Below are 24,753 nucleotides of genomic sequence, written 5' to 3'. Positions count from 1 at the left end.
TCTGTATCATACGTGAAACTAAAATAGTTTTATTGCAGAAGAGATATAATGGACCCTCCCTGTTGGAATACATGTTTGCAAATATCCAGAGATTCCTTGAGACAGCAGTAGCTGAAACAAGCCGAAGAGTCCCTGAGGCAGCAGCACGCGAAACGTAACATCACGTCGGACTCTGGACTCTGGTCTTCAAATCAAAAAGGGAAGTACCATTCTTTGTGTTTTTTAAGAAAAAGGAGAAAATGTTCCCACATATACTTTAAAAAATTATTTTTGCAGACCAATGATTAAAAAGTGACCCCGAGCAGTGAATACACAAGTGAAGATTTATAACTTGTAAATCGCGGGGTGGTATGAAGGTCCAAGGCGTTTAAAAATTAAGTTTTTTTTTAAACATTTTTTAAAAATCTAAAAATTAAGTTGATACATTAAAGAGGATAAGAGTTCGATACAATGTGTTTTCTACTCAATATAATAGTTATCCATCAAAATGGCTTACCCAGCTATATTTTGCCCTTATCCAGCTAGAATTTAGCCAAATAAAAATGGGATATTTCAGGGGCGTTTCAGGGAGGGGCTGAGATATCTGGCTAACCTAGCCGAATATCTGGTATATCCAGCTAGGTTAGCCAGATAACCTAGCTGGATATACCTAGCTGGATATACCGAATATCTGGTATATCCAGCTAGGTTAGCCAGATCTTGAAAAGATATCAGGCTAAGTAGCACTGGCATCTACTAAAGAAAAAATAAAGTTGCCCCATGACCTCCCTCCCTCCCCCCGCAAAGCATAAGTCAATGCCTACATTGTATCCTATCCGCTGCCCCCTAAACCTTTTTAAATCGTAGAGATTTGCCCTGTTTTGGAAGCCGATCTCAAATCCCGATGTTACCTATAAAAGGAGCTCAGCCTGCCACCCCGCTCCCAGCCACCTACTAGGGAAAATTGTGGCTCCCACACCCCATCACCATCCCCCTGCCCCTCACCATCCCCAATACCTTTTTCTTTATCGCCGGGAGCGAGGAACCCTCTACCCAGCTCCCAGCGCTTCCAGTGCTGCTCTCACAGAGGCATCACTGGAAGCATGGGGGGGGGGGGGGTGGAGGGGATGGGGGCAACATATTTTTCTTTAGCAGATAACAGTGCTACTTAGCCGGATATCTTTTTCAAGATATACGGTTAAGTAGCGCGTTATGCAGCCACACAAGACCACATAACTAAAAAATCTACCCGGCTATTTTAAAAAATAGCTGGTTAGGTTTTTTGTTATCCAGCTATATATAGTGGGACTTTTCTCCCTTTGAATATGCCAGCCTAAAGTTATCATCCACTAAACGGCCTATTGAATATGGACCTCAGATTTTTTTAATCATATTCTTAACCTGATATCAAAGTGATAAAGTAGTGTCCATCAGAAAACCTTCGTTTTGAACCTGATTTGAAATTGCTATCTTCACTCTGACAAAGTGGAAGTCAGTAGAAACATCCAGGATTGGAAATCTAGACAGAAAAATAATCCCTGTCTGTTTGATGTTCAAGACAAGCATACTCTCTGACAACCAATCTCTGATGGAGCAGAGAGAGTAAGACACCTTAATAAGAGCATTAGCAATAGTGGTGTCATGAAGTGAGGGTAGTGAGCCCTTAGGCCGCTTTTAAGGTGGTACTGCCTATCTTGTGTGAGCACAAGATGGGCCTTAACAGGCGGCAGCTGATACACCCCAAGATGAGATCTTCTGCCTGACCAGCCGCCTCTCCTTTAGGTTGAGCCTGCAAGTCCTGGAGACCAGCAGAGCTTTCTAGGCTGGGTAGAAGAAACAAAGTTGGAGGCCAGACTGAGGATGAGGCAGGCAGAGAGCAAAGTGAAGTCAAGGTCCAGGCTGAGGTCAAGGCAGGAGGAGAGCAAAGCAAAGTCAAGGTCCAGGCTAAGGTCAAAGTAATGAAAATTCAGGTCAAGGAGAGAAACACAAAAGGTGGTGAGACGGACAGTGAAATGCTAAGAGAAATTAGGGAAGCTAACCAAATTGGTAGTGCGGTAATAATGGGAGACTTCAATTACCCCAATATTGACTGGGTAAATGTATCATTGGGACACACTAGAGAGATAACGTTCCTGGATGGAATAAATGATAGCTTTATGGAGCAATTGGTTCAGGAACCGACAAGAGAGGGACCAATTTTAGATCTAATTCTCAGTGGAGCACAGGATTTGGTGAGAGAGGTAACTGTGCTGGGGCCTCTTGGCAATAGTGATCATAATATGATCAAATTTGAATTAATGACTGGAAGAGGAACAGTATGCAAATCCACAGCTCTCGTGTTAAACTTTCAAAAGGGAAACTTTGATAAAATGAGAAAAATTGTTAGAAGAAAACTGAAAGGAGCAGTTACAAAAGTAAAAAGTGTGCAAGAGGCGTGGTCATTGTTAAAAAATACCATTCTAGAAGCACAGTCCAGATGTATTCCACACATTAAGAAAGGTGGAAAGAAGGCAAAATGATTACTGGCATGGATAAAAGGGGAGGTGAAAGAAGCTATTTTAGCCAAAAGATCTTCATTCAAAAATTGGAAGAAGGATCCAACAGAAGAAAATAGGATAATGCATAAACATTGGCAAGTTAAATGTAAGACATTGATAAGACAGGCTAAGAGAGAATTTGAAAAGAAGTTGAATGTAGAGGCAAAAACACACAGTAAAATTTTTTTTAAAATATATCCGAAGCAGAAAGCCTGTGAGTGAGTCAATTGGACCATTAGATGATCGAGGGGTTAAACGGGCACTTAGAGAAGATAAGGTCATCGCGGAAAGATTAAATGATTTCTTTGCTTCGGTGTTTACTGAAGAGGATGTTGGGGAGGTACCTGTACTGGAGAAGTTTTCATGGGTAATGATTCAGATGGACTGAATCAAATCGCAGTGAACCTAGAAGATGTGGTAGACCTGACTGACAAACTGAAGAGTAGTAAATCACCTGGACCGGATGGTATACACCCCAGAGTTATAAAGGAACTAAAAAATGAAATTTCAGACCTATTAGTAAAAATTTGTAACCTATCATTAAAATCATCCATTGTACCTGAAGACTGGAGGATAGCTAATGTAACCCCAATATTTAAAAAGCGCTCCAGGGGCGATCCAGGAAACTACAGACCGGTTAGCCTGACTTCAGTGCCAGGAAAAATAGTGGAAAGTGTTCTAAACATCAAAATCACAGAACATATAGAAAGACATGGGATCTGTATTGGGACCCTTACTTTTCAATATATTTATAAATGATCTGGAAAGAAATATGACGAGTGAGATAATCAAATTTGCAGATGATACAAAATTGTTCAGAATACTTAAATCACAAACAGGAACAGACAGGAACAAAACCAAGAGCAAGGCAGGAACACGCTGTAGCAACTAACACTGCAGAACAAGCAGGAAACCTGTTGAGAAGGCACTGGAAGTTGGAGCTGAGCTTCCTTTTATATAAGGCAGGATGTGATATCACCTGGGCGTGTCACAGAAAATCCAGCCAGCAGGCCCTATGAAAGGGGCTCAGGAACTGCAGGAAGTTCAGCCATATTCCTGCGATGCATCATGATGCAGGAGGTGCTTCAAACTAGAGGTGAGGGGCGTTACAAGTGGATTGAATCAGGAAGTAAAACTGCATGTCATTGGCATAAAGCCTGAAACCAACATCAAGATTTTAAAAAAGCTGAAAAATAGAACAATGAACAAAATAGTTCAGACAGTGCTGAACTCTGCAGTACAGCGGTATCTAACTTTAGTAAAGAAGACCTAGACCCACCCAGAACTACATGTTGAAACCAGTCACTCAAGAATTAAACAAACTAATATGGTAGATGATAAACCAATTTCTTTCAATTGATAAAGCAAGACTTAGTAGCTCAGCGTATCAAAACGTGAAAACTTGACTGGCTGAGGGTCCTCCAGCATCCTGTTTTCAACAGTGGCCAATCCAAGTCACATACCCAAACATTAAACAGATCACAAGCTACTATTGCTTATTAATTACCGTAATAGCAGTTTATGGATTTAACCTCTAGGAACTTAACCAAACCTTTTTTAAACCCAGTAACACTAACTGCTGAAACCACATCCTCTGGCAATGAATTCCAGAGTTTAACTATGCGCTGAGTGAAAAAGAATTTTCTTTGATTTGTTTTGAATGAGCTACTTGCTAACTTCACGGAGTGCCCCCTGGTCCTATTATCTTGGAGAGTAAATAACCAATTTACATTAACTTGTTCAAGTCCTTTCATGATTTTGTAGACTTCTATCATACCCTTCCTCAGTCGTCTCTTCTCCAAACTGAACAGCCCTAACTTCTTTAGAGCTCACGTGGGAACACCTGCACATGCTAGGTACAGCTAAAAGCTCTATTAGCTAGGACAGATGAGTCCGTTCAGTACCGCCAGATGATATCACCTACATGTAATGGCTAATTCAGCCTGCTTATCAACAGAAAAACATGTTTCAAGTCTCTACTAATTGGAGACAATGTGATCCCATTCTGATCTGCAAGAACCAGTCTACATACAGTCTTAAGATTCTGTAATGTTTGGCCAGCCATAGGATGCTCTTGTGATTGGTCTCACTCATTCTGATGCCGCAAGACACTAACATCAGGCCCCAGGATGCCATGCGAGCCACTCACCGATGCTGCTCATAGGTGCACGCTCATGCGATTGCACTACTAATAAAGCTCTCACTTGGCATTCCTGGATGATGTAATGCGGTGGGGTATTAAACCCCTTCAACACTCTGATTCAATGCCTCAGCAACAGGTCCTCCTGCCTTGTCTGCAGTGCGTGTTGTTTTCTGAGTGCCTTGTCTGCCCTGCCTCTCTGTTACCTTGCCTTGCCTGTGTCTTGGTCCCCTGTGCCTTGTCTTGTCCATCTTTCTCTGCCTGATTCCTGGTTCTGAGCTCTGCTACAAATACTGACTAGTGACTACCTTTCTGGACTGCCACCTGTCCTGACCCTAGCTTGGACCTGCATACTGCTTTCTTGTCTCCTGCCCCAACCTTGGCCTGGACCTGGATACTGTTTTCTTGCTGCCAGCCCTGTCCTCTGCCCAACACTCAACTTAGTCTGACCACGCCTTACAGGACTCTTGCCTAAGTCCTGCCAGCCCCTGGAACCCAAAGTCTCAACCTGCAGGGAATGGGGCTGGTATAGGTGAAGCCCTAGCTCCAGTCCTAGTAAGAGCGAATCCTCTAGCTGTCAGCATGAACCTAGAATGTTCACTTGCTAGGCTAGGTCAACCGTGCCACAGCCCAAGGGCTCACATCTGTGACAGGTTCCCAAGAAGTACTTTTACTATTAAAATTAAAGCATAGGAACACAAATATCAAACAAGACCACAGTCGTTAGCCACTCCATTCAAAAATGGTCAACAGAAAATCTTCAATTTATGTCACTTATTATAGTGAACAGGAATTAGGTGACTTCCAGTCTCAGCCATGAAGGGTCATATTGAATCAAGTGTTAACAGTCTAGATGTCTTCTACTGGCACTGAGTAGTTTTCACCTCTTTCAGATTCAAAATTCAAATCAATAAACTGGTTACCTGGATATCCAACCAACACTTGTGGGTCAGTTCCTTGATCTCAATTAGGCACAACTGCAGAATTATCAGGATTTATGGAATCAGGCGGGAAATATCCCAAATATAGGTGATCATTCAGAGCTTGGCTTGCCTGTCAGTTCACAAGGAAGACATCATTGTCTTAGAACTGAAGTAAAGAGAGTTTAGATTACTTAGGTCATTCTTTCTCCTGTTAGGCCTCTACCATAAGCTAATGTGTAAATTTCCAGCAACAGGTATGGTAATGGATGTATAGCTAACAATGGAGTGATCAACAGAGTCCATCCTCTTTCAAGCTGGTTCCTTTTCTCATAGTCTATGCAGATGCATCCACAAGACATTGGAGGGAGTCGACATCCTGTGAGAAGAAGAGGCAGCAAGGATGCTAGCCTCCTCTCACAGAGGGGTTTATCCACCTTCTCTGGTTTTTGTTAGTGGGAAGCTCACTTGTCTTCTCCAAAATAGTGAGCCTGTTACCCAATTTTGATACTGTCTTGTGAGAGTGAGATAGTATTCTCTTGTTTGTTCATTTTTTTCTTCCAAGGGAGAAGAGCTTGAACCTTTGCATATTCTGTTTTGTGTTCAAGGATCTTTAGAATTTGCTAGAAATCCGCAGCTATGTGCTCTCTCTATTTTTGAAGAGAAATTTGAGACGACTCTGTCAGTGCAAACTAGGGGTGTGCACATTTCTTTTTTGTGTCATTTTGGTTTTCATTTTGTTTTTAATTTTTGCTTGGTTTTTTTTTCATGTCTTTTAATTTCTTTAAAACTAAAATGACAAACAAATGAAATAAAGGAAAAAGAAACAAAAAAGGTTGGCCCCATCCCCATAAATAAAATAAACATGGGCCTGTCTCTTTCTCTGTATAGACCAGATAAAGACTCATACCTCCACCTTTGTGAACCAAAGGGGAGTTCCAATTCACTATAAGACCTCAAAACTCAGAGACAGGAGTGTAGCGGAGTGAGTATACTGTTAGGAATATGAAGCACTGACTTATCTTGTTATTATAAAGTCATAGGAGATAAGTTGACAATTTAGGGAGTAATTAAAAATATCTTTGTTATCACTAGACTAATTTCATCTTCAAGGTTTAGCCTTCTGCAAGTTTGAATTCGATTTTATTGTTGTTTTATGCTGTGTCTGTTTTTGCTATTATTTTATTTTATTGTAACTTACTCCAAGCACAATCTATGTGAATGGAACGGGATATAAATTGCAATAATCAATCAAAGGCGCTATAGACTAGGTAATTCTGAAATTATACAAACTTCTAATCAATATTAGATCAATGTGGTGATGTCGCTCGATATGGATGTAGCTAATATGCAAGCTTGTAATCATGAAAAAAATAATACAAGATCCTGGTCTACCTCCATAGTTGGACTTCAGTGCAGAAGATATTAATCCATGATTCAGAAACAAAGCTTGAGGGATACTGGAACCTATATTCAATTACTAACTGTCAGAAACAAACAGGATGCCTATGGTTATTGTGGACTAGTGTTAGGAAGTTACTTAAAGACAATGCACAACTAAAACAGCAGGTGGTATCCTTAAAACAGGAAAATAAGGAACTAACAGTTAAAAGGGAAAACTGGAAGTTAATTAAACAATCCTCTCAATTACAAATAGAAAATCTGTAAACATTATGCAGGGATCTAGAAGCTCAAATAACAGATTGAGAACAGTGGACAATAGAACAGGATACACTCCAAAGTGAGATTTCTGTATTTCAAGGACTAGAAAATAAATTTGCCTTGGAAAAGGATGGAACCCCATAGATCATGAATGACCTAAATCTCACATTAGAAAATGTACTCAAGTGCTCCTTATGCATAAGGTACAAATTGCTGCATTTACCTAAGATGTTGGTAATTTTGATTTAGACCCATCGGAAAAATGCTATATTGTCTTTTGTTAAGGCACAGTTGTATGTAATTATACTTTTATGTATATGCTATTGTACTCCACCCAGAACTATGACTGGGCAGATGAGAATTTTCTATAAATAAACTTTTGCTTACATCTCTCCAGCATAGTTTTAGTATATGATTGTGAGGACCCTTGGGGAATCTTCTGATCCTGGGAATGGTAGGTTGAAGCCCTTCTGAATGAGCTAATCTTATGATGAAAAACTGGAGACGCTGTAGTACTGTTAATTTCCAGGTATTGTGGGCTGGGCTATGCCCAGCCAGAAGCTCATCAGCCCAAAGATAGAGCCACCACCCTTTAGTCCTGAGAGAATTCTGTGTTACTGCGGAGCGCAGAATTCCCCCCCCCCCCCCCTTGCACAGAAAATGGCAGAGGAGACCCCGGCATGCTGTGAATGGAGTGTGCAAAGATGAAGGCCCCAGCGCGCCATTCGTGGCGAAGATGAAGGCCCCCGTGTGCCATGAATGGAGTGTTCTCCACTTGCGGCAAAGATGAAGGCCTCAGTGAGAGTGAATGTATGTGTGTGAGAGGAGAGGGAGAGGGGTATAGGGGAGGGGAGGGGGTGTAAGAGAGAGGGGAGGGGGTGTGAGAGGTAGATGTAGTGTATTTGGATTTTCAGAAGGCGTTTGACAAAGTCCCTCATGAGAGGTTTCTAAGAAAACTAAAATGTCATGGGATAGGAGACGATGTCCTTTTGTGGATTACAAACTGGTTAAAAGGCAGGAAACAGAGAGTAGGATTAAATGGTCAATTTTCTCAGTGGAAAAGGGTAAACGGTGGAGTGCCTCAGGGATCTGTACTTGGACCGGTGCTTTTCAATATATATATAAATGATCTGGAAAGGAATATGACGAGTGAGGTTAACAAATCTGCAGATGATACAAAATTATTCAAAGTAGTTAAATCACAAGCTGACTGTGATACATTACAGGAGGACCTTGCAAGACTGGAAGATTGGGCATCCAAATGGCAGATGAAATTTAATGTGGACAAGTACAAGCTGTGGCATATAGGGAAAAATAACCCTTGGTGTAGTTACACGATGTTAGGTTCCATATTAGGAGCTACCACCCAGGAAAAAGATCTAGGCATCATAGTGAATAATACTTTAAAATCATCGACTCAGTGAACTGCAGCAGTCAAAAGAGCAAACAGAATGTTAGGAATTATTAGGAAGGGAATGGTTAATAAAATGGAAAATGTCATAATGCCTCTGTATCGCTTCATGGTGAGACCGCATCTTGAGTACTGTGTACAATTCTGGTCGCCGCATCTCAAAAAAGATATTGTTGCGATGGAGAAGGTACAGAGATAAAATGATAAAGGGGATGGGACAGCTCCCTTATGAGGAAAGGCTGAAGAAGTTAGGCCTATTCAGCTTGGAGAAGAGTCAGCTGAGGGGGAGATATGATAGTGGTCTTTAAGATCATGAGAGGTCTTGAACGAGTAGATATGAATCAGTTATTTACACTTTCGAATAATAGAACGACTAGGGGGCATTCCATGAAGTTAGCAAGTAGTACATTTAAGTCTAATCGGAGAAAATTCTTTTTCACTCAACGCACAATAAAGCTCTGGAATTTATTGCCAGAGGATGTGGTTAGTGTAGTTAGTGTAGCTGGGTTCAAAAAAGGTTTGGATAAGTTCTTGGAGGAGACATCCATTAACTGCTATTATTCAAGTTTAGTTAGGGAATAGCCACTGCTATTAATTGCATCAGTAGCATGGGATCTTCTTAGTGTTTGGGTACACTCCATGTTCTTGTGGCCTAGTTTGGCCTCTGTTGGAAACAGGATGCTGGGCTTGATGGACCTTTGGTCTGACCCAGCACGGCAATTTCTTATGTTCTTATGAGAGGAGGGGGTGTGAGAGAGAGAGAGGGGAGGAGGTGTGAGAGGAAGGGTTGTGAGAGAGGGGAGGGGAGGGGGTGTGAGAGAGGGGAGGGGGAGGCAGGGAGAGGGGAGATGGGTATGAGAGGAGGGGGGAGGAGAGGTAGTGTGGGGAAAGTGAGGGTGAGAGAGAAAGCAGGGGAGTGAGAAGGAAGGGGTGAGAGAGAGCATGTGAGGTGAGAGAGCCGGGGGGGGGATGCTTGAGTGTGGGTGCCAGAGAGAGGGAGCCTGTATGAGGAGATTGTGAAGGAGTGTGTATATGTGTATAAAAGATTGGGAGCGCATGTGTATGAAAAAGGGATCAGGTGTATGTGCAGGTGCTAGTCTGTGTGAAGGGATTGTGTATGTGTGAGACATAGCCTGTGAGAAGGGGTGCATGAGAGAGAAACATAGGTAGCCTGTGTGAGGATGTATGTGCGAGAGAGAAAGGGAGCTTATGTGGGTGTGTATGCAAGCGAGAAGGGAGCTTGTATGAGGGGATGTGTGTGAGAGAGGGAGCCTGTATGAGGGTGTGCTTATGTGTACTAGAGAGAGGGAGCATGTGTGTGAGAGAGGGAGGGACAGAGGGAGCCTGTGTAAGGGGCAGTACTGAGAACGGGGTCAAACTCTGAGACTGGCGATAGATTGGAAGGGGTTGAGCCTAGAGGTGGAGGGGAGAGATACTGGCAGGTGGAGGAGTTGGGGCCTGAGAGGACAAAGTGGCCAAGGGAATAGGGAGAGCGAGTGTAAGGGACACTCTTACAGTGAATTTCTAGGGAAATTCTGCTCAAAATATTTAAAATTCTGCATCTGTAAGTAATAACTTTTTTTCTGTATTAATTTAAAAGTAATTACTTAATAGGACCAGGGGGCACTCCGTGAAGTTAGCAAGTAGCTCATTCAAAACAAATCAAATATATATAAATTGTGTTATTTTGACCAATATAAAGTTTGCAGAATTTTGTAGAATTTTAAGTTTTTGTGCGCAGAATTCCCCCAGAAGTAACCCTTGTAGCTCTGCTGTTTTAAGTTCTAGCCAGCAAAGAGTTCTCTGCCGGTACAAACATTTTTCCCTTGCCTTAGGGCTGGGTCCGAAGAGGGCTGCGCTGAATTCTGTCAAGCTGTTTGGATCTCGCTCTTTGCTTGCCAGTAAGGGAAGCCTTCATGGCTACTTTGTTTGCTTTCTTGCATTATTGTAAGACAGGAAGTACAGGTTATGTTTGATTTATGTTCCTTTCATTAGAACTATTGATGAAGAAAGCCTATTGTGCCTGTATCTTAATCAGGCCCTGACAGATTGTGCCAGCCCACCCAGAGATCCAACGGTTTAAAAGTTTTAAAGCTCCATTCTAGTTTTTTTGGACTAACTCTGCAGTTTCTTTTTTTAATTTTTTTCTATACAGGCTACATGACTTATTCCTGCCTGAGTAGAGAGCTCAGCTGAGCTAGGTGTTTATTTCTTTTGTTTTTAATTTGTTAGCTGCAGTTAATATGAATCCTGCCACAGCTGCAACGCTGGGCTGAGGAGTGAGCCACTCGCTACATTTTCTTTGCCTGCTGATCCAGGGAACTCTGGCTCCAGTCTCTTTTATAAAAAGTTCCATGCATGTATTCATTAGAATTCTAATAATAATATATATTTTTCTTGACTACTGCTGCACACTGAGCAAAAAATGTCAACGTATTTTCAACAATGACACCTAAATTCTTTTCTAAGTGTAACTCCTAATGTGGAACCTTGATTTATGTAGCTCTAATTTGGGTTACTCTTCCCTAAGTGTATCACTTTGCCCTTGCCACATTAAATTTTATTTACCATTTGCAGGCCCAGTCTACCAGTTTTGCAGTGTCCTCTTGCAATTTCTCACAATCTCTTGTGGTTTAACAACTTTGATTAATTTTGTGTCATCTGCAAATTTGATCACCTCACTTGTTGTTCCCATTTCCAGGTCATTTATAAATATATTAAAAAGCAGTAGTCCCAGAACCGAATCCTGGGGCACTTCACTATTCATCTTTTTCCATTGGGAAAATTTACCATTTAGCCTTATTTCTGTTTTCTACTTTTAACTAGTTGGCAATAGGGATGTGAATTGTTTTTAGGACGATTAAAATTATCGTCCGATAATTTTAATATCGTCTTAAACCGTTATGGAACACAATACAATAGAGATTCTAACGATTTATCGTTATAAATCGTTAGAATCGTGAGCCGGCACACTAAAACCCCCTAAAACCCACCCCCGACCCTTTAAATTAAATCCCCCACCCGCCCGAACCCCCCCCAAATGAGTTAAATAACCTGCGGGTCCAGCAGCGGTCCGGAACGGCAGCGGTCCGGAACGGGCTCCTGCTCCTCAATCTTGTTGTCTTCAGCCGGCGCCATTTTCCAAAATGGCGGCGAAAAATGGCGGCGGCCATAGACGAACACGATTGGACGGCAGGAGGTCCTTCCGGACCCCCGCTGGACTTTTGGCAAGTCTCGTGGGGGTCAGGAGGCCCCCCACAAGCTGGCCAAAAGTTCCTGGAGGTCCAGCGGGGGTCAGGGAGCGATTTCCCGCCGCGAATCGTTTTCGTACGGAAAATGGCGCCGGCAGGAGATCGACTGCAGGAGGTCGTTCAGCGAGGCGCCGGAACCCTCGCTGAACGACCTCCTGCAGTCGATCTCCTGCCGGCGCCATTTTCCGTACGAAAACGATTCGCGGCGGGAAATCGCTCCCTGACCCCCGCTGGACCTCCAGGAACTTTTGGCCAGCTTGTGGGGGGCCTCCTGACCCCCACGAGACTTGCCAAAAGTCCAGCGGGGGTCCGGAAGGACCTCCTGCCGTCCAATCGTGTTCGTCTATGGCCGCCGCCATTTTTCGCCGCCATTTTGGAAAATGGCGCCGGCTGAAGACAACAAGATTGAGGAGCAGGAGCCCGTTCCGGACCGCTGCCGTTCCGGACCGCCGCTGGACCCGCAGGTTATTTAAGTCATTTGGGGGGGGTTCGGGAGGGTGGGGGATTTAATTTAAAGGGTCGGGGGTGGGTTTTAGGGGGTTTTAATGTGCCGGTTTTGCGATTTTTCGATTTTTCGATTTTTCGATTTTTCACGATTTTTCACGATATTTTACCCCCCCAAACGGCAACAATATGATTCCCTCCCCCTCCCAGCCGAAATCGATCGTTAAGACGATCGAGGACACGATTCACATCCCTAGTTGGCAATCCACAATAGGACACTGCCCCCTATCCCATGACATTTTAATTTCCTAAGAAGTCTTTCATCAGCAACTTTATTTATTTATGTGCTTTTTATATACCGTTGTTTGGAACTGGCCTTCACAACAGTTTACAATAGGACCAACAATACATAAAACGTTATGCAGGTGAACTAATGATACATAGAAACGTTTAACAATAATACATAGGGACGTTTAAGAAGCAATGAAACCAAATAACGTTTAACAATTCTAAAGTATAACAGTGTAATTGATTGTAGTTTGTGATCACTGTAGTGGGTTATAATTAGTAGGTAAAGGAAGATTATGAAGGATGGGGTTGGTTGTAGGTTCATGAGTTGGTCGTGGGTTGAATGAAGATCGTTGATGTGCTAAGTGCTAAGAAAGGTTTTTGCGTGATGTTGCAAATTGGTGGGTAAGTGGTGTGTTCGTATTTTTCTGGTGGGTGATAGCTGTGATCATGTTTTTCTTATCCAGTGTCCTCTCTGTAGGATGATTGGAATAGCCATGTTTTGAGGTGTTTTCGGAAGACTTTTGAGTTGCTCAGTAGTCGTATGTTTTCTGGGAGTTTATTCCAGAGGGTAGAGCAGGGGTGGGCAATTCCAGTCCTCGAGGGCCACAAACCTGTTGAGGTTTTAGGATATCCTAATGAATATGCATGACATAGATTTGCATACAACTGAGGCAGACTGCATGCAAATCTCTCTCATGCATATTCATTAGGGATATCCTGAAAACGAGACTGGTTTGTGGCCCTCGAGGACCGGAATTGCCCACCCCTGGGGTAGAGGCTGCTATTGAGAATGCTCTGTCATGGGTTGTAGTGAGTTTGGCTGCTGTGACTGAGGGAATTTCTATCAATGCTTTGTTTGTAGATCTTGTGTTTCGTCGTGGAATGTGTGGGTGTGTTACAACATTTAGCCATTTGATTTCATTTGCATATATGGTTTTATGTAGCATGGTTAGCGCTTTGAATTCAATTATTTTGTCTATGGGGAACCAGTGCAGAGATTTTAGCACAGGGGTATTGTGGTCTGGTTTTTGGTACCGGTAAGGACTCTGGCTGCCATATTTAGAAGGACTTGGAGTGGTCGTGTGGTTGCTTTGGGTAGGCCTAACATCAGGGAGTTGCAATAGTCCAGGCTTGTCAGGATTAGGGATTGTAGTGTGGTTCTGAAGTCGTTATGGTTTAGTCGTTTTAGTATTAGTAGTTTGGAGAAGCCTTCTTTGATCTTCTTGCAGTAAAAAAAAAAAAAAATCTAAACTTCAAACAGACCCACATTACCTCTCCTTCCAAACTAGAAATTGCTCTCTTCAAATCCCCAGCTCTACAAATCTGCCTTGTATATGCCCCGCCAGCCCTGCTTGAATCCAATCCCTCTCCCATTATAGAATTCATAGTGGACTACATTAATGTTGACACCCCGGCTATTATCCTTGGAGATTTCAATCTCCATGTTGACTCTCCAGCTCCCTCCTCTTCTTGTGACACCTTCCTTCACACTCTCCTTGCCATTGGATTCCAACAAATCATCACCTCCCCTACCCACAAAGCCGGCCACGTGCTGGACCTAATTTTCATTAATTCATCCATCCAGTCTGTATCCACTCCATCATGCACCCCAGTCCCTTGGTCCGACCATTATCTGATTGAAAGCTGTCTCACCTCTGTCAGAACTAATCCACAACACACTACTATAATAGCTAGAAAATCCTGCCCCAGTGAGGAACTTGCCACAGCCCTTTCCAACGCCCTGCCCAATGTTGACTGTTCTGACCTTGCCTCTGCTTTATCCTCTTGGTGCAATATTACTGAAGAGATAGCTAATAATTTCTGCCCTATCTTCAAACGTGTCATAAATACTGCCTCCAAACCATCCAATCCTTGGTACACCACGGAATTAAAAACACTAAAAAATAACCTCAGACTTAAAGAGAGAATCTGGCGCAAAAATCCCACTCCTCAGCATGCTGCCAGTTATAAAACTGCTCTATACCATTACAGGCTCTCTACCTTGAAGCATAAACGAGATTTCTATGCTGCCAAGATCCATGACTACAGACTCAACCCCAAAGCTCTCTTTGCATATGTTTCCGTTCTCACCAAGCCCTCTTCACCTGTCATACTTGACTCTGAGGCTGATGCCAAGTGTAACGAACTTGCTCAGTTCTTTCACAACAAGATCACGAACCTCCTCTCCAGATTCCCTGACTCTACTACTTCTCCCCTCTCGAGACCTTCTCCCTCCTCCCCCATCCTTCTCTCTTTTGACCTCACCTCTTCCAAGGAAATCGAATCCATTCTTAGAAAACTTAAGCCCGCCTCTCACCCAAGTGACACCATCCCTGCCAAAGCTCTACTTGCCATTCCCAACACCATATCAAGAGCAATTGCTGACATCATCAACTGCTCACTATCTACTGGTTCAGTCCCTGACACTCTCAAACAAGCAGTGGTCAAACCCCTCCTTAAGAAGCCATCCCTTGGTCCAGAAGACCCCGCAAACTTTCGCTCTATTTCAAACCTTCCTTTCATTGCTAAGATAATGGAAAGAGTTGTTAATTCGCAACTCATGGATTATTTAGAAAACCACGACATTCTGCATGCTTCACAATTCGGTTTCAGAAAACATCTCAACACTGAGTCCCTTCTGCTCACTCTATCAGACCACATCCTCATAGGAATGGATAAGGGTTGCAGCTACCTCCTCGCCCTCCTTGACATTTCCGCAGCTTTCGATACCATATGTCACAACCACCTTCTAGACCGCTTAGAAACCATTGGCATTGCGGGCCTAGCGATTGCATGGTTAAGTCTTACTTATCGAACAGAAAATTCTCTGTTAAAATTGGTAACGCTATCTCTGCCTCCCACCCCCTACAACATGGTGTACCACAAGGTTCCTCCCTCTCATCTACCCTCTTTAATATCTATCTCACCCCTTTATGCCATCTCTTAGCCGAGCTCAAACTCAAATTCTATCTATATGCAGACGACATTCAAATCGTTATCCCCATCCACAATTCCATCACTGATGCCCTGGAGCACTGGGAATCCTGCCTGGTGCCCATAAATGCTCTGCTCACGAATCTCCATCTTGCTCTGAACACAAACAAGACTGAACTCCTCCTTATTTCCCCCCATCCTTATTTCCCCCCATCCTTATTCTAAACCACCCCTACTTCACGACCCTACTAAACCCCTCCTACTGCCAGACTCTACACGCAAATACAGTATAAATCAATCCTCTGTAAGAGATCTTGGAGTCTTCCTGGATCCTCAATTGAACATGAAAAAATATGTGAGCTCCATTCTCAAAGATGGTTTCTATAAGCTTAATGTCTTAAAAAAACTCAAGCCCCTGCTTTACTCTCAGGACCTTCGCACTGTGATTCAAACCACCCTCCTATCCAAACGTGACTATTGCAATTCCCTCTTTCTTGGACTCCCCTATGCAACTATAAAACCGCTCCAAATGTTGCAAAATGCAACTGTCAGAATCATAACTAACACCCGTAAAACGGACCATATCACTCCTATTCGGAAAGACCTGCACTGGCTCCCCATACCATTCAGAATAATCTATAAAACACTAACCACGATAATACACAAATCCATTCACTCTCATAACTCCCTGTGGCTGGATATACCTTTTAGTGCTGTGCAACAGAGCCGCCCTACAAGAACAGTTCACAAAGGAACCCTTCATATCCCTTCTCTGAAAATAGCACACCTCTCTTCCATTAGGGAACGAGCTCTCTCTATCACCGGCCCAACATGTTGGAACTCCATGCCCATGATGCTATGTTTAGAATCCTGCCTGAATAAATTCAAAAAGAAATTAAAAATGTGGCTGTTTCAACAGGCCTACCCAGATTAGTCTCCTTGCTTCCCTGCCTCTGAGCCCTCCCTCTAGTCTCTCTTTCCCTTGAAGCCTTCACCCCCCCCCCCTCTGCCTGCTCTTCTCATCCCACGCCCCTCCCCCCCTTTTCCTTCAATGACCCAACCTCCCTTGCCGAGAACTCCGTGCCCGCCCCTTTTCCTTTCCCCCTTCATTATTTAGTAATCTCATCATATTATGCCCTTGCTGTTGTAATTATCATGCTGATTTGTGGTAATTAGTTTCAGTTATTTAATCTGCATTTTGATTTTGTTTATTCTCTCTTTCTTCTCAAACCTGCACTCTCGTTGGCCAGTTGGCTTTGTTTTTCCCCTCCCCCATCTCCTTGTTTTAATGTATTTTCCGCTCATTTTGTTAAAATGTGAACCGGCATGATGTCTCGCACTAATGCCGGTATATAAAAGCTATTAAATAATAAATAATAATAATCTTTGCAGATATATGTTTTTTAAGGTTTATTTCTGAGTCTATCCAGATTCCAAGGTCCTTTACTTTGTCACTGAGTTCAATGTTCATGTTTTCAATTTGGATGGTGTTATGTGTGTTAGTTATTGTAGTTTTTCTTTGGAGGAGAATGCATTCTGTTTTGTTCATGTTGAGGACGAGGTTCAGTTGGTTTAGGAGGTTTTTCATGTTGTTTAGATATGAGGCTGCAAGGTTGAGTGTGTTCTCAATTGTGTCTGTTATTGGTATGATGAGTTTTATGTCATTGGCATATATGAGGTAAGAGATGCCGAGGTTAGATAGGAGTTGGCATAGTGGGAGAAGGTAGATGTTGAATAGTATTGCTGATAGTGAGGAGCCTTGTGGCACTCCGGTTTCTAGTGGTGTTAATTCTGATTTGGTGTTGTTAATTTTGACTTGAATGCTCGGTTGTGGAGGAAGGATCTGAACCAGTTTAAGGTTGAGTCAGCTAGTCTGATTTCAGCGACTCCTTGTATCAGGCATTTGTGGTCAACTGTGTCGAAGGCCGCTGATAGGTCGAGTAGTATGAGTAAGTAGCTCTGTCCATTTTTTAAGCCTCTTATGACTGCATTCTGTGCTATGGTGCTTCCTGAATCCGCGTTGGGCAGGGTAAAATATGTTGTTTTCTTTTCATTTTCATTTAATAAAATGTATTAATCGCCTATCACTAGTAGGCCTAGGCGATATACAAAGTATACATGCATAATAAAAACAAAAGCAAACAAAACACACTCAAATATATTTATATTTAGGTTTCATAGAAACCATACCAAAACATCAAATATGGTAATATTAAATGGCTATCCGAAAAGGGAGAGTCATAGAGTGATAATCCTTATAGTCACTTAACCTGACATATTGAAACACATTCACATCGAATGATGATTCCAAACGGGAGAGTCACATATAACAGTTCTTATATTCACTCATTCACATTGCATTAAACGATGTTAAATACACGATTGAGCAAATAAGCCTTAAATGACATCTTAAATTTTTTAACATCATCCAAAGCACGGAGATCAAAAGGGATGAGGTTCCATTGGGTTGGTGCCGCTATAGAGAAGGAGGTTTCCCTGGTATTAAAAAGTCGAGCCTGACGAACTGAAGGGATCTCTAATAAATTCAATTGCGATGATCTTAAGGATCTAACAGGATTATAGATTCATAAGAGCGCATTAAACCAGACAGATGAATCAGATGCATGAAGCTTAAACATTATCATACCTATCTTGAATATTATGCGCTCATGAACAGGTAGCCAATTGAGTCTGCATAACACAGGAGAAATCCTATCAAAACGCTTTGATGGAGATTCTACTCTAGCGGCTGAGTTCAATAAAAGTTGAATCGAGTGAATTACTCCCTTGGGTAAGCCAATATATAGGCTGTTACAGTAATCAATATGTGGAAAAATTATGGCCCGAATGACCATCAAAAAGTCTACATCATACAACAAATGTTGTAAGCCTGCCAAAAGTCGAAGTTTAAAGAAGCCTGATCTAATGAGTGACCTGATTTGAGGTTTGAATGATAAAGTAGAATCAATCAATATACCCAAGCTCTTAATGGGATTAAGAAGAGGAAATGAAAAACCATCTATTGAAATAGCATCATGTAAAGGTTGCGAATGTGGTCTATGAATTAGCAGCAAAGAAGTCTTTCTAGTATTCAATAACAGCTTGTTATGTTTCAGCCAACGATTGATGGTATTCATACATAACGATAATGAATCAACTGTTGCAGACCAAGATTCCTGAACTTTTATATAGAACTGAATGTCGTCGGGGTAGATCTCATCTGTTGAATGGAAGAGCGTAAATTATTAAATTTAATGACTTGAGAGCGATCTGAAAGATAGCTCTCAAACCAAGCAAGCACTGTGCCTGAAATGCCACATTCCCGCAAACGAAACAACAAAATTTGATGATCAATGGAATCGAAGGCGGAGGTGATATCAAGTGAAACTAAAATAAATTGTTGTCCATTATCGAGACTCCGTTTAATGGAATCAACTAAAGATATTAAAAGTAATTCAGTACTAAGACAGCGACGGAAACCAAATTGAAGATTTCATTCTTCTCCAAAGTCAATTGTTCAGTTCGAGATGTTCGTTGAGTTGTTTTAGTACTGCTTTTTCGATTAGTTTGGCGATGAGGGATAGATTGGATATTGGCCTGTAGTTGTTAGGATCTATAGGGTCTAGGTTCTTTTTCTTTAGAATGGGTTTTATTATAGCGATTTTCAGGCTGTCTGGGAGAGATCCTTCTTCTAATGATTTGTTTATGATGTTGGTAATTACTGGTGTGATGATATGGGATATTTCTTTGAGGGTGTTTATTGGTATTTTGTCTAGGTCATGGTTTGAAGGGTTTAGGGATTTAATCAATTTTTCTGTTTCTGTGGTTGATACAAAGTCGAAGGTGGTCCATGGGGTTATATTTTTCATGTCTAGGATAGTGTTTTGTGGTGGAATTTAGTCCATGGTGTCGGTTATTTTCTGGATTTTGTTTTTGAAGAATATGGCTAGATCATGACTTAGATTCGCATTTGTGTGAGTGATTGTTGGGTTTGTGTCAGCAATGAGGTTGCTTACAATGTTGAAGAGGGTCTTTGGGTTGTGAGTGCAGTTTTTGGTTGTGTTGATCAGGTTTTTGTAGTAAGCTAAATAGCTGCGGTACTTTATTAGGTTTGGTGTGGATTTGTTTTTGTGCCAAGCCTTTTCTTTTTTTCTGAGGGTTGTTTTGGTTTCTCTCAGTTGTTTGTTGTACCATGGGTTGGCGTTTTTTATTTTTGATTTGTTAGTGATTTTAGATCTTTCGGGGTTGATGGTGTTAGCAATTTGTTCTGTAATTTGTAGCCAAGATTGGGTCGCGGTGTTGATATTGTTAAGGTTTATGTTTGTTAATTGTTGTGAGAGTTCATGTTGTAGCGGTTTGAGGAGGAATGGTGGTCTGAAGGTAGAGCTGGTTTTGATGGTTTCGTTTGAGTTGGATCTTGATTGTAGAGCTGTCTGCCCATGTATTAGGTAGTGGTCAGACCAGGGAATTGGGAGGCAGGATACGGAACAATTGTTCAGGAATTTTTCATTGGTGAAGATCAGGTCTAAGGTGTGTCCTGCTTTATGGGTTGGGTCTTTAATATTCTGTGAGAAGTTGAGGGTGGTTAGTGCATCTAGTCGTGTTTGGGATGTATGTGATAAGGGTGTTTTGTCGGTGTGAAGATTGAAGTCTCCTAGGATTATTATGGGTTTTTGTGGTTGAGGTTGGCTGTGAAGAATTCTATTAAAGGTGAAATATTACGGTCTAGTAGGCCGGGGGGGGGGGGGGGGCAGTAAACTAGGCATATCTGCAATTTTGAGGATTCAAAAAGGGCTACTTCATATTGTGGTGGGAGAGAGTGGGGTATTAGTTTCATTTCAAAGCTTTTTCTGATAATTAACATTAATCCTCCTCCTTTGCATTTTGTTCTGGGTATGGAGAAGAGGTCGTATAGGTTGTGAGCGATCTGGTTTGTTATGACATGATCTGTGTTTTTTAGCCAGGTTTCTGTGATGGCTATGAAGTCTGGTTGTTTTTCTTGTAAGTTGTCTGAGATTAACATGAATTTTTTTGTGATTGATTGTGTGTTAATGAGCATGAACATAAGGAAAATCATGTTTTTTGTTGTGTCTTTGTTGTGTGTGTGTTGATTAGTCATCGGGGTATCGTGGGATGGGGTTTGGATGTTGTCTTTTGCAGGTTAGGGTGAGGCATGTTGAGATATCTTGGTTGCATTGTGATTGTTGAGTGTTGTTGTTCGGTTGTTGAAGTTTTTTGGGCGCTCAACGTTGCTGCTCAAAGGGGTGCTCTAAGGGGCAGGCCCCTTTGTTCGCGCTCCTTCGTCACGCAACGCCCGCAGTAAGGCGTGCCATTTAAATCCACCTTATCCGGCAGCCTCGATGAAGTCGACGGTGGGCAGTCCTCTGGGCAGTCCCGGGGTGGTCCCTCTCTCTCGCAGTCAACTGCGGCTTATCTGTCCGAGGCCTTGGCTGCCCTCATGAGCCTTGCTGCCGGCGGTGGGTCAAGCGGGCACTGGAAGGGGCTTGTTGTGGTAAGGGGGCACCATTTAAATCCCCCTTACCCGGCAGCTTCGATGATGTCGAAGGTGGGCGGTCCTCTGGGCGGTCACAGGGTGGTCCCTCTCTCTCGCGCGGTCGGCTGCAGCTGGTCTGTCCGGGGCCTTGGCTGCCCTCGTGGGCCTTGCTGCCAGCGGTGGGATGGAAGGTCAAGCCGGTGCTGGAAGGGGCTTGTCGCAGTAAAGGGCGCCATTTAAATCCCCCTTACCCGGCGGCCTCGATGACGTTGACGGTGGGCGGTCCTCTGGGTGGTCCTGGGGTGGTCCCTCTCTCTCGCGGTTGGCTGCGGCTGGTCTATCCGGGGCCTTGGCTGCCCTCATGGACCTTGCTGCCGGCGGTGGATCAGAGGGTCAAGCCGGCACTGGAAGGGGCTCGTCGTGGTAAGGGGTGCCGATTAAATCCCCCTTACCCGGCAGCCTCGATGATGTCGACGGTGGGTGGTCCTCTGGGTGGTCCCGGGTGGTCCCTCTCTCGCGCGGTCAGCTGCAGCTGGTCTGTCCAGGGCCTTGGCTGCCCTCGTGGGCCTTGCTGCTGGCGGTGGGTCAAGCCGGCACTGGAAGGGGCTCGTCGCAGTAAGGGGCACCGTTTAAATCCCCCTTACCCGATGGCCTCGATGACATCTACGGTGGGCAGTCCTCTGGACGGTCCCGGGGTGGTCCCTCTCTCTCGCGGTCGGCTGCGGCTGGTCTGTCTGGGGCCTTGGCTGCCCTTGTGGGCTTACAATCTAAGGACCTCATTTACTAAGCATTTTTCCGTGAAATTATGTATCACATTCTGATGATCCTTCCATTTACTTTCAAATATTTCCTCATTCTGGGCTTTAATCCTCTCCACTAATTGTTCCTGTTCTTGTTGTAATAAGTCTGCTGTTGTCTTAGCTCTTTCAATTATTAGCAGCATCAAGTCTAGGGAACATTTGTTGAGGATCTGGTTCCACTTGTTTAAGAACTCCTCATGTTCTACATATAACTTTGGCTCTTTAGTTATTCTTAAACCTCAGGGATTCTTTGAGCCCGGCAGTATTCAATTAAAGTCCCATAATGCAGGTTAGTCCTAACCAATCATTTATTTAAATGCAACAAATTGTCCCAACTTTCACCAGCTTGTATAATTCCTGTAGATATATCCATGCCAGAAATGATATTCAGAGGAACTGAAACAAATCTCAGTGAACCTGAAAGATGTACTAGGGCAAATAATTAAAGAGTAACAAATCAACTGGACCAGATGGTATACATCCCAGAGTGCTGAAAGAACTGAGAAATGAAATTGCAGGCCTGCTATTGGAAATATGTAAACTATCAATAACATCCCCTCTGGGGATAGAGAAATACCTACAGCAGGGGTGGTCAACTCTGGTCCTCGAGAGCCACAAACAGGACTGGTTTTCAGAATATCCTCTTTTGTATGCAAATCATGTTTGTGTAAACATTTTTTGTGTGTGCTTAAACTCCTTAATTTAGGAATAAAATTATATATAGAGAAAGTTTTGTCCATATTTCTTGAGATGCCCAAAATGAGAGAAAAAAAATGAAAGGATGATTAGCAAATAGTAAAACTGTACTCTGAAACTATTTATGTATTGACAATTTTTGTTGGTAATAATTTAGGCATTGCTGTAAAATAAACTCTGAAATAGTAGAGTTTCTCTGATCCTTATCTGGGGGCTGTTTCAATGTGGGAAAAACAAAAATGGGGGGGGGGGCACCTACCAAAGTTTGCCTGGGGGCCTCATAAGTGGTTAAAGAAGCCTTGTATTTAATTGAGAATATTATTAAGAAGAAGGTAGTATGGGGGGGAGCAGGGGGGAGAAAGAAATCCACCGCCACCTCATATCTGAGGGCGAGCAGAACTCAAACATCCCACCCTCTCAGGTACAGAAATACCTTCACTCTACCTCGCATACCTAACGCGCCTGCCAGCCACCCAGGCCCGTGGTTGAGGGGCGTTCAGTCGAGCCCCGCCCTCTCCCGGAAGCGAGCCCGCTTCGAGTGCCCCTCCCTTATGACGTCAAGCAATGGGGGCAGTCCGCCGGAGTTTGCCTAGCAGAGGCTGTGGTCAGAAGGAAAGATGGCGGATATGGAGGAGCAACTGACAGACGAGGAGAAGGTAAGCGTGCGCGGGCGTCGCACTTCTCCCCTCCCCGGGATTAGCGGATGCGGCAGAACGGAGGCTGCTTGCACACGGCGGCGGAGGAGGGGTTGCCTCCGGTGTCTCTGCGCGTTCTCCACTTTGCAAGGCTTGCAAGGAGCGCCTTGGGTGTATTTTTAGCTGGCTCGGGTTAAGCTCTTCCGTGGCCAGTGTCGCCGGCATGTCAGTTACTGCCGGGGGTGGGGGTAGAGTCGCTGCCTTTCTCCACTCCTCTCCTTGTACGGTCCGAGCACGAAAATAGGAGCAAGCGGCGCCGAAAGGGGAGGCCTAGTGTCGACAGGGCTAGTGATGTCCCCCCTCTTTTTCCAGCGCAGGCGGGGGCTAGGAGACTACGAGACTACTCCCACCCCTTCTTCTCTGTCTCTTTTAATTGTACTCTTCTTCTCTCCCCCCCCGGGCAATTCCAGGCCATACCTGCTGCCCTCTTTGCCTGGCTGAGGTCTCCGCCTAATTGGCGCCCGGGTTGAATGGGCAAACTCCGGCTGACGGGCTGAAGCCGGAAGATGTGCCCCGTAGATTCCCCGCTCCGCCCTGAGAGGGCTAATATCGCTGGCGAGGGAGCCTACAGCAGCTGGGGAGGGGGAAAAAAAAGGCTTTTCCTACCGCCTCAGTATCTCGTGTTTCCCTGAGGCTCAGGGTGTGGTACCGATGCAACGCATCGGACACTTAATATACAAATAACTGACATGGATCTAGTTTAAAATCCAAGAATCGGATATGGAGGGGGAAAACCTTACAAAAAATACGATAGCTTTAATATAGGGCGAGGAATGTATTTACAGAAACTTGGAGGCCTTGATTTTTCCAAAACGCAACTCTGTGTTTTTTTGTTTTGGTGTTTTTTTTGTGTGATTTGAGAATTTTCTAGTGAAACAACGTGGGTGCAGTTCACTCTGATTTTGGTACTTAGTGATCGAAGCCAAAATAAATTTAAAACCGTGCTAATAGGAGTGTGACCTCTATTTAAATCTGCCCTCGGAATTTTTTTTTGTTTGTTTTAACCAGAAAAACAGCACTGTTCCATTATTTTTAATGTATTTTGCGCAACTAATTTGCATCCATCTGGCATTTAATTGTTTCACCTTAACATTTTTTGCCCGCTTTCCTACTCTTGCCTCCCCCCAGTATCAAAAAGTTTGACATTCACTAAATTATTAGGAAAATACTCTGTATTGCCTTGCACATTTGGTTGGGAATGGCAGCCAACCCTATGTTCTCTCCCCGGTCAATTTGGAGAATGCATGGGTCAGATGAGTAGACTAGCAAAGATGTGGTGGTCTTGATCTCTTTATAATCTGTTGCTCATACAGACTCATTTTTGATTGTACCAAGTACTAGGAACTGTGCATGGGTGCCTGTCAAGAGTTATGCAAAAGAAAATGTTTACTAGAACCTGCAAAATCTTCTATAAAGACGAGTGAAATGAAATCACTTTTGCTGTAGGAGAGAAATAAAAAGAAAGCTTACTTTATTTTAAATACATTGTGTATAGGTCT

At 43.3% G+C, this 24,753-nt stretch overlaps 1 protein-coding gene across 2 annotated transcripts in view; it reads left to right on the top strand.

Moving 5' to 3' along the window:
- Positions 1–23,066: 23,066 nt before the first annotated feature.
- Positions 23,067–24,753, top strand: part of CAPZA2 (capping actin protein of muscle Z-line subunit alpha 2) — a 111,491-nt gene continuing 109,804 nt past the window's right edge. Inside the window, exon 1 of one of the 2 annotated variants that reach the window (XM_029615643.1) lies at positions 23,067–23,215. In XM_029615643.1, the coding sequence (XP_029471503.1) occupies positions 23,177–23,215 (39 nt within the window). In that variant the 5' untranslated portion in view covers positions 23,067–23,176. The remainder of the gene's footprint in view (positions 23,216–24,753) is intronic. The other variant, XM_029615642.1, reaches the window with a different exon arrangement.

The sequence above is a fragment of the Rhinatrema bivittatum genome, chromosome 9 (genome assembly GCF_901001135.1).
Source record: "Rhinatrema bivittatum chromosome 9, aRhiBiv1.1, whole genome shotgun sequence".
In the NCBI taxonomy this organism is placed as follows: Eukaryota; Metazoa; Chordata; class Amphibia; order Gymnophiona; family Rhinatrematidae; genus Rhinatrema; species Rhinatrema bivittatum.
Note: the sequence above shows the minus strand (reverse complement) of the source record. Positions and strands in the feature narration are given on the sequence as shown.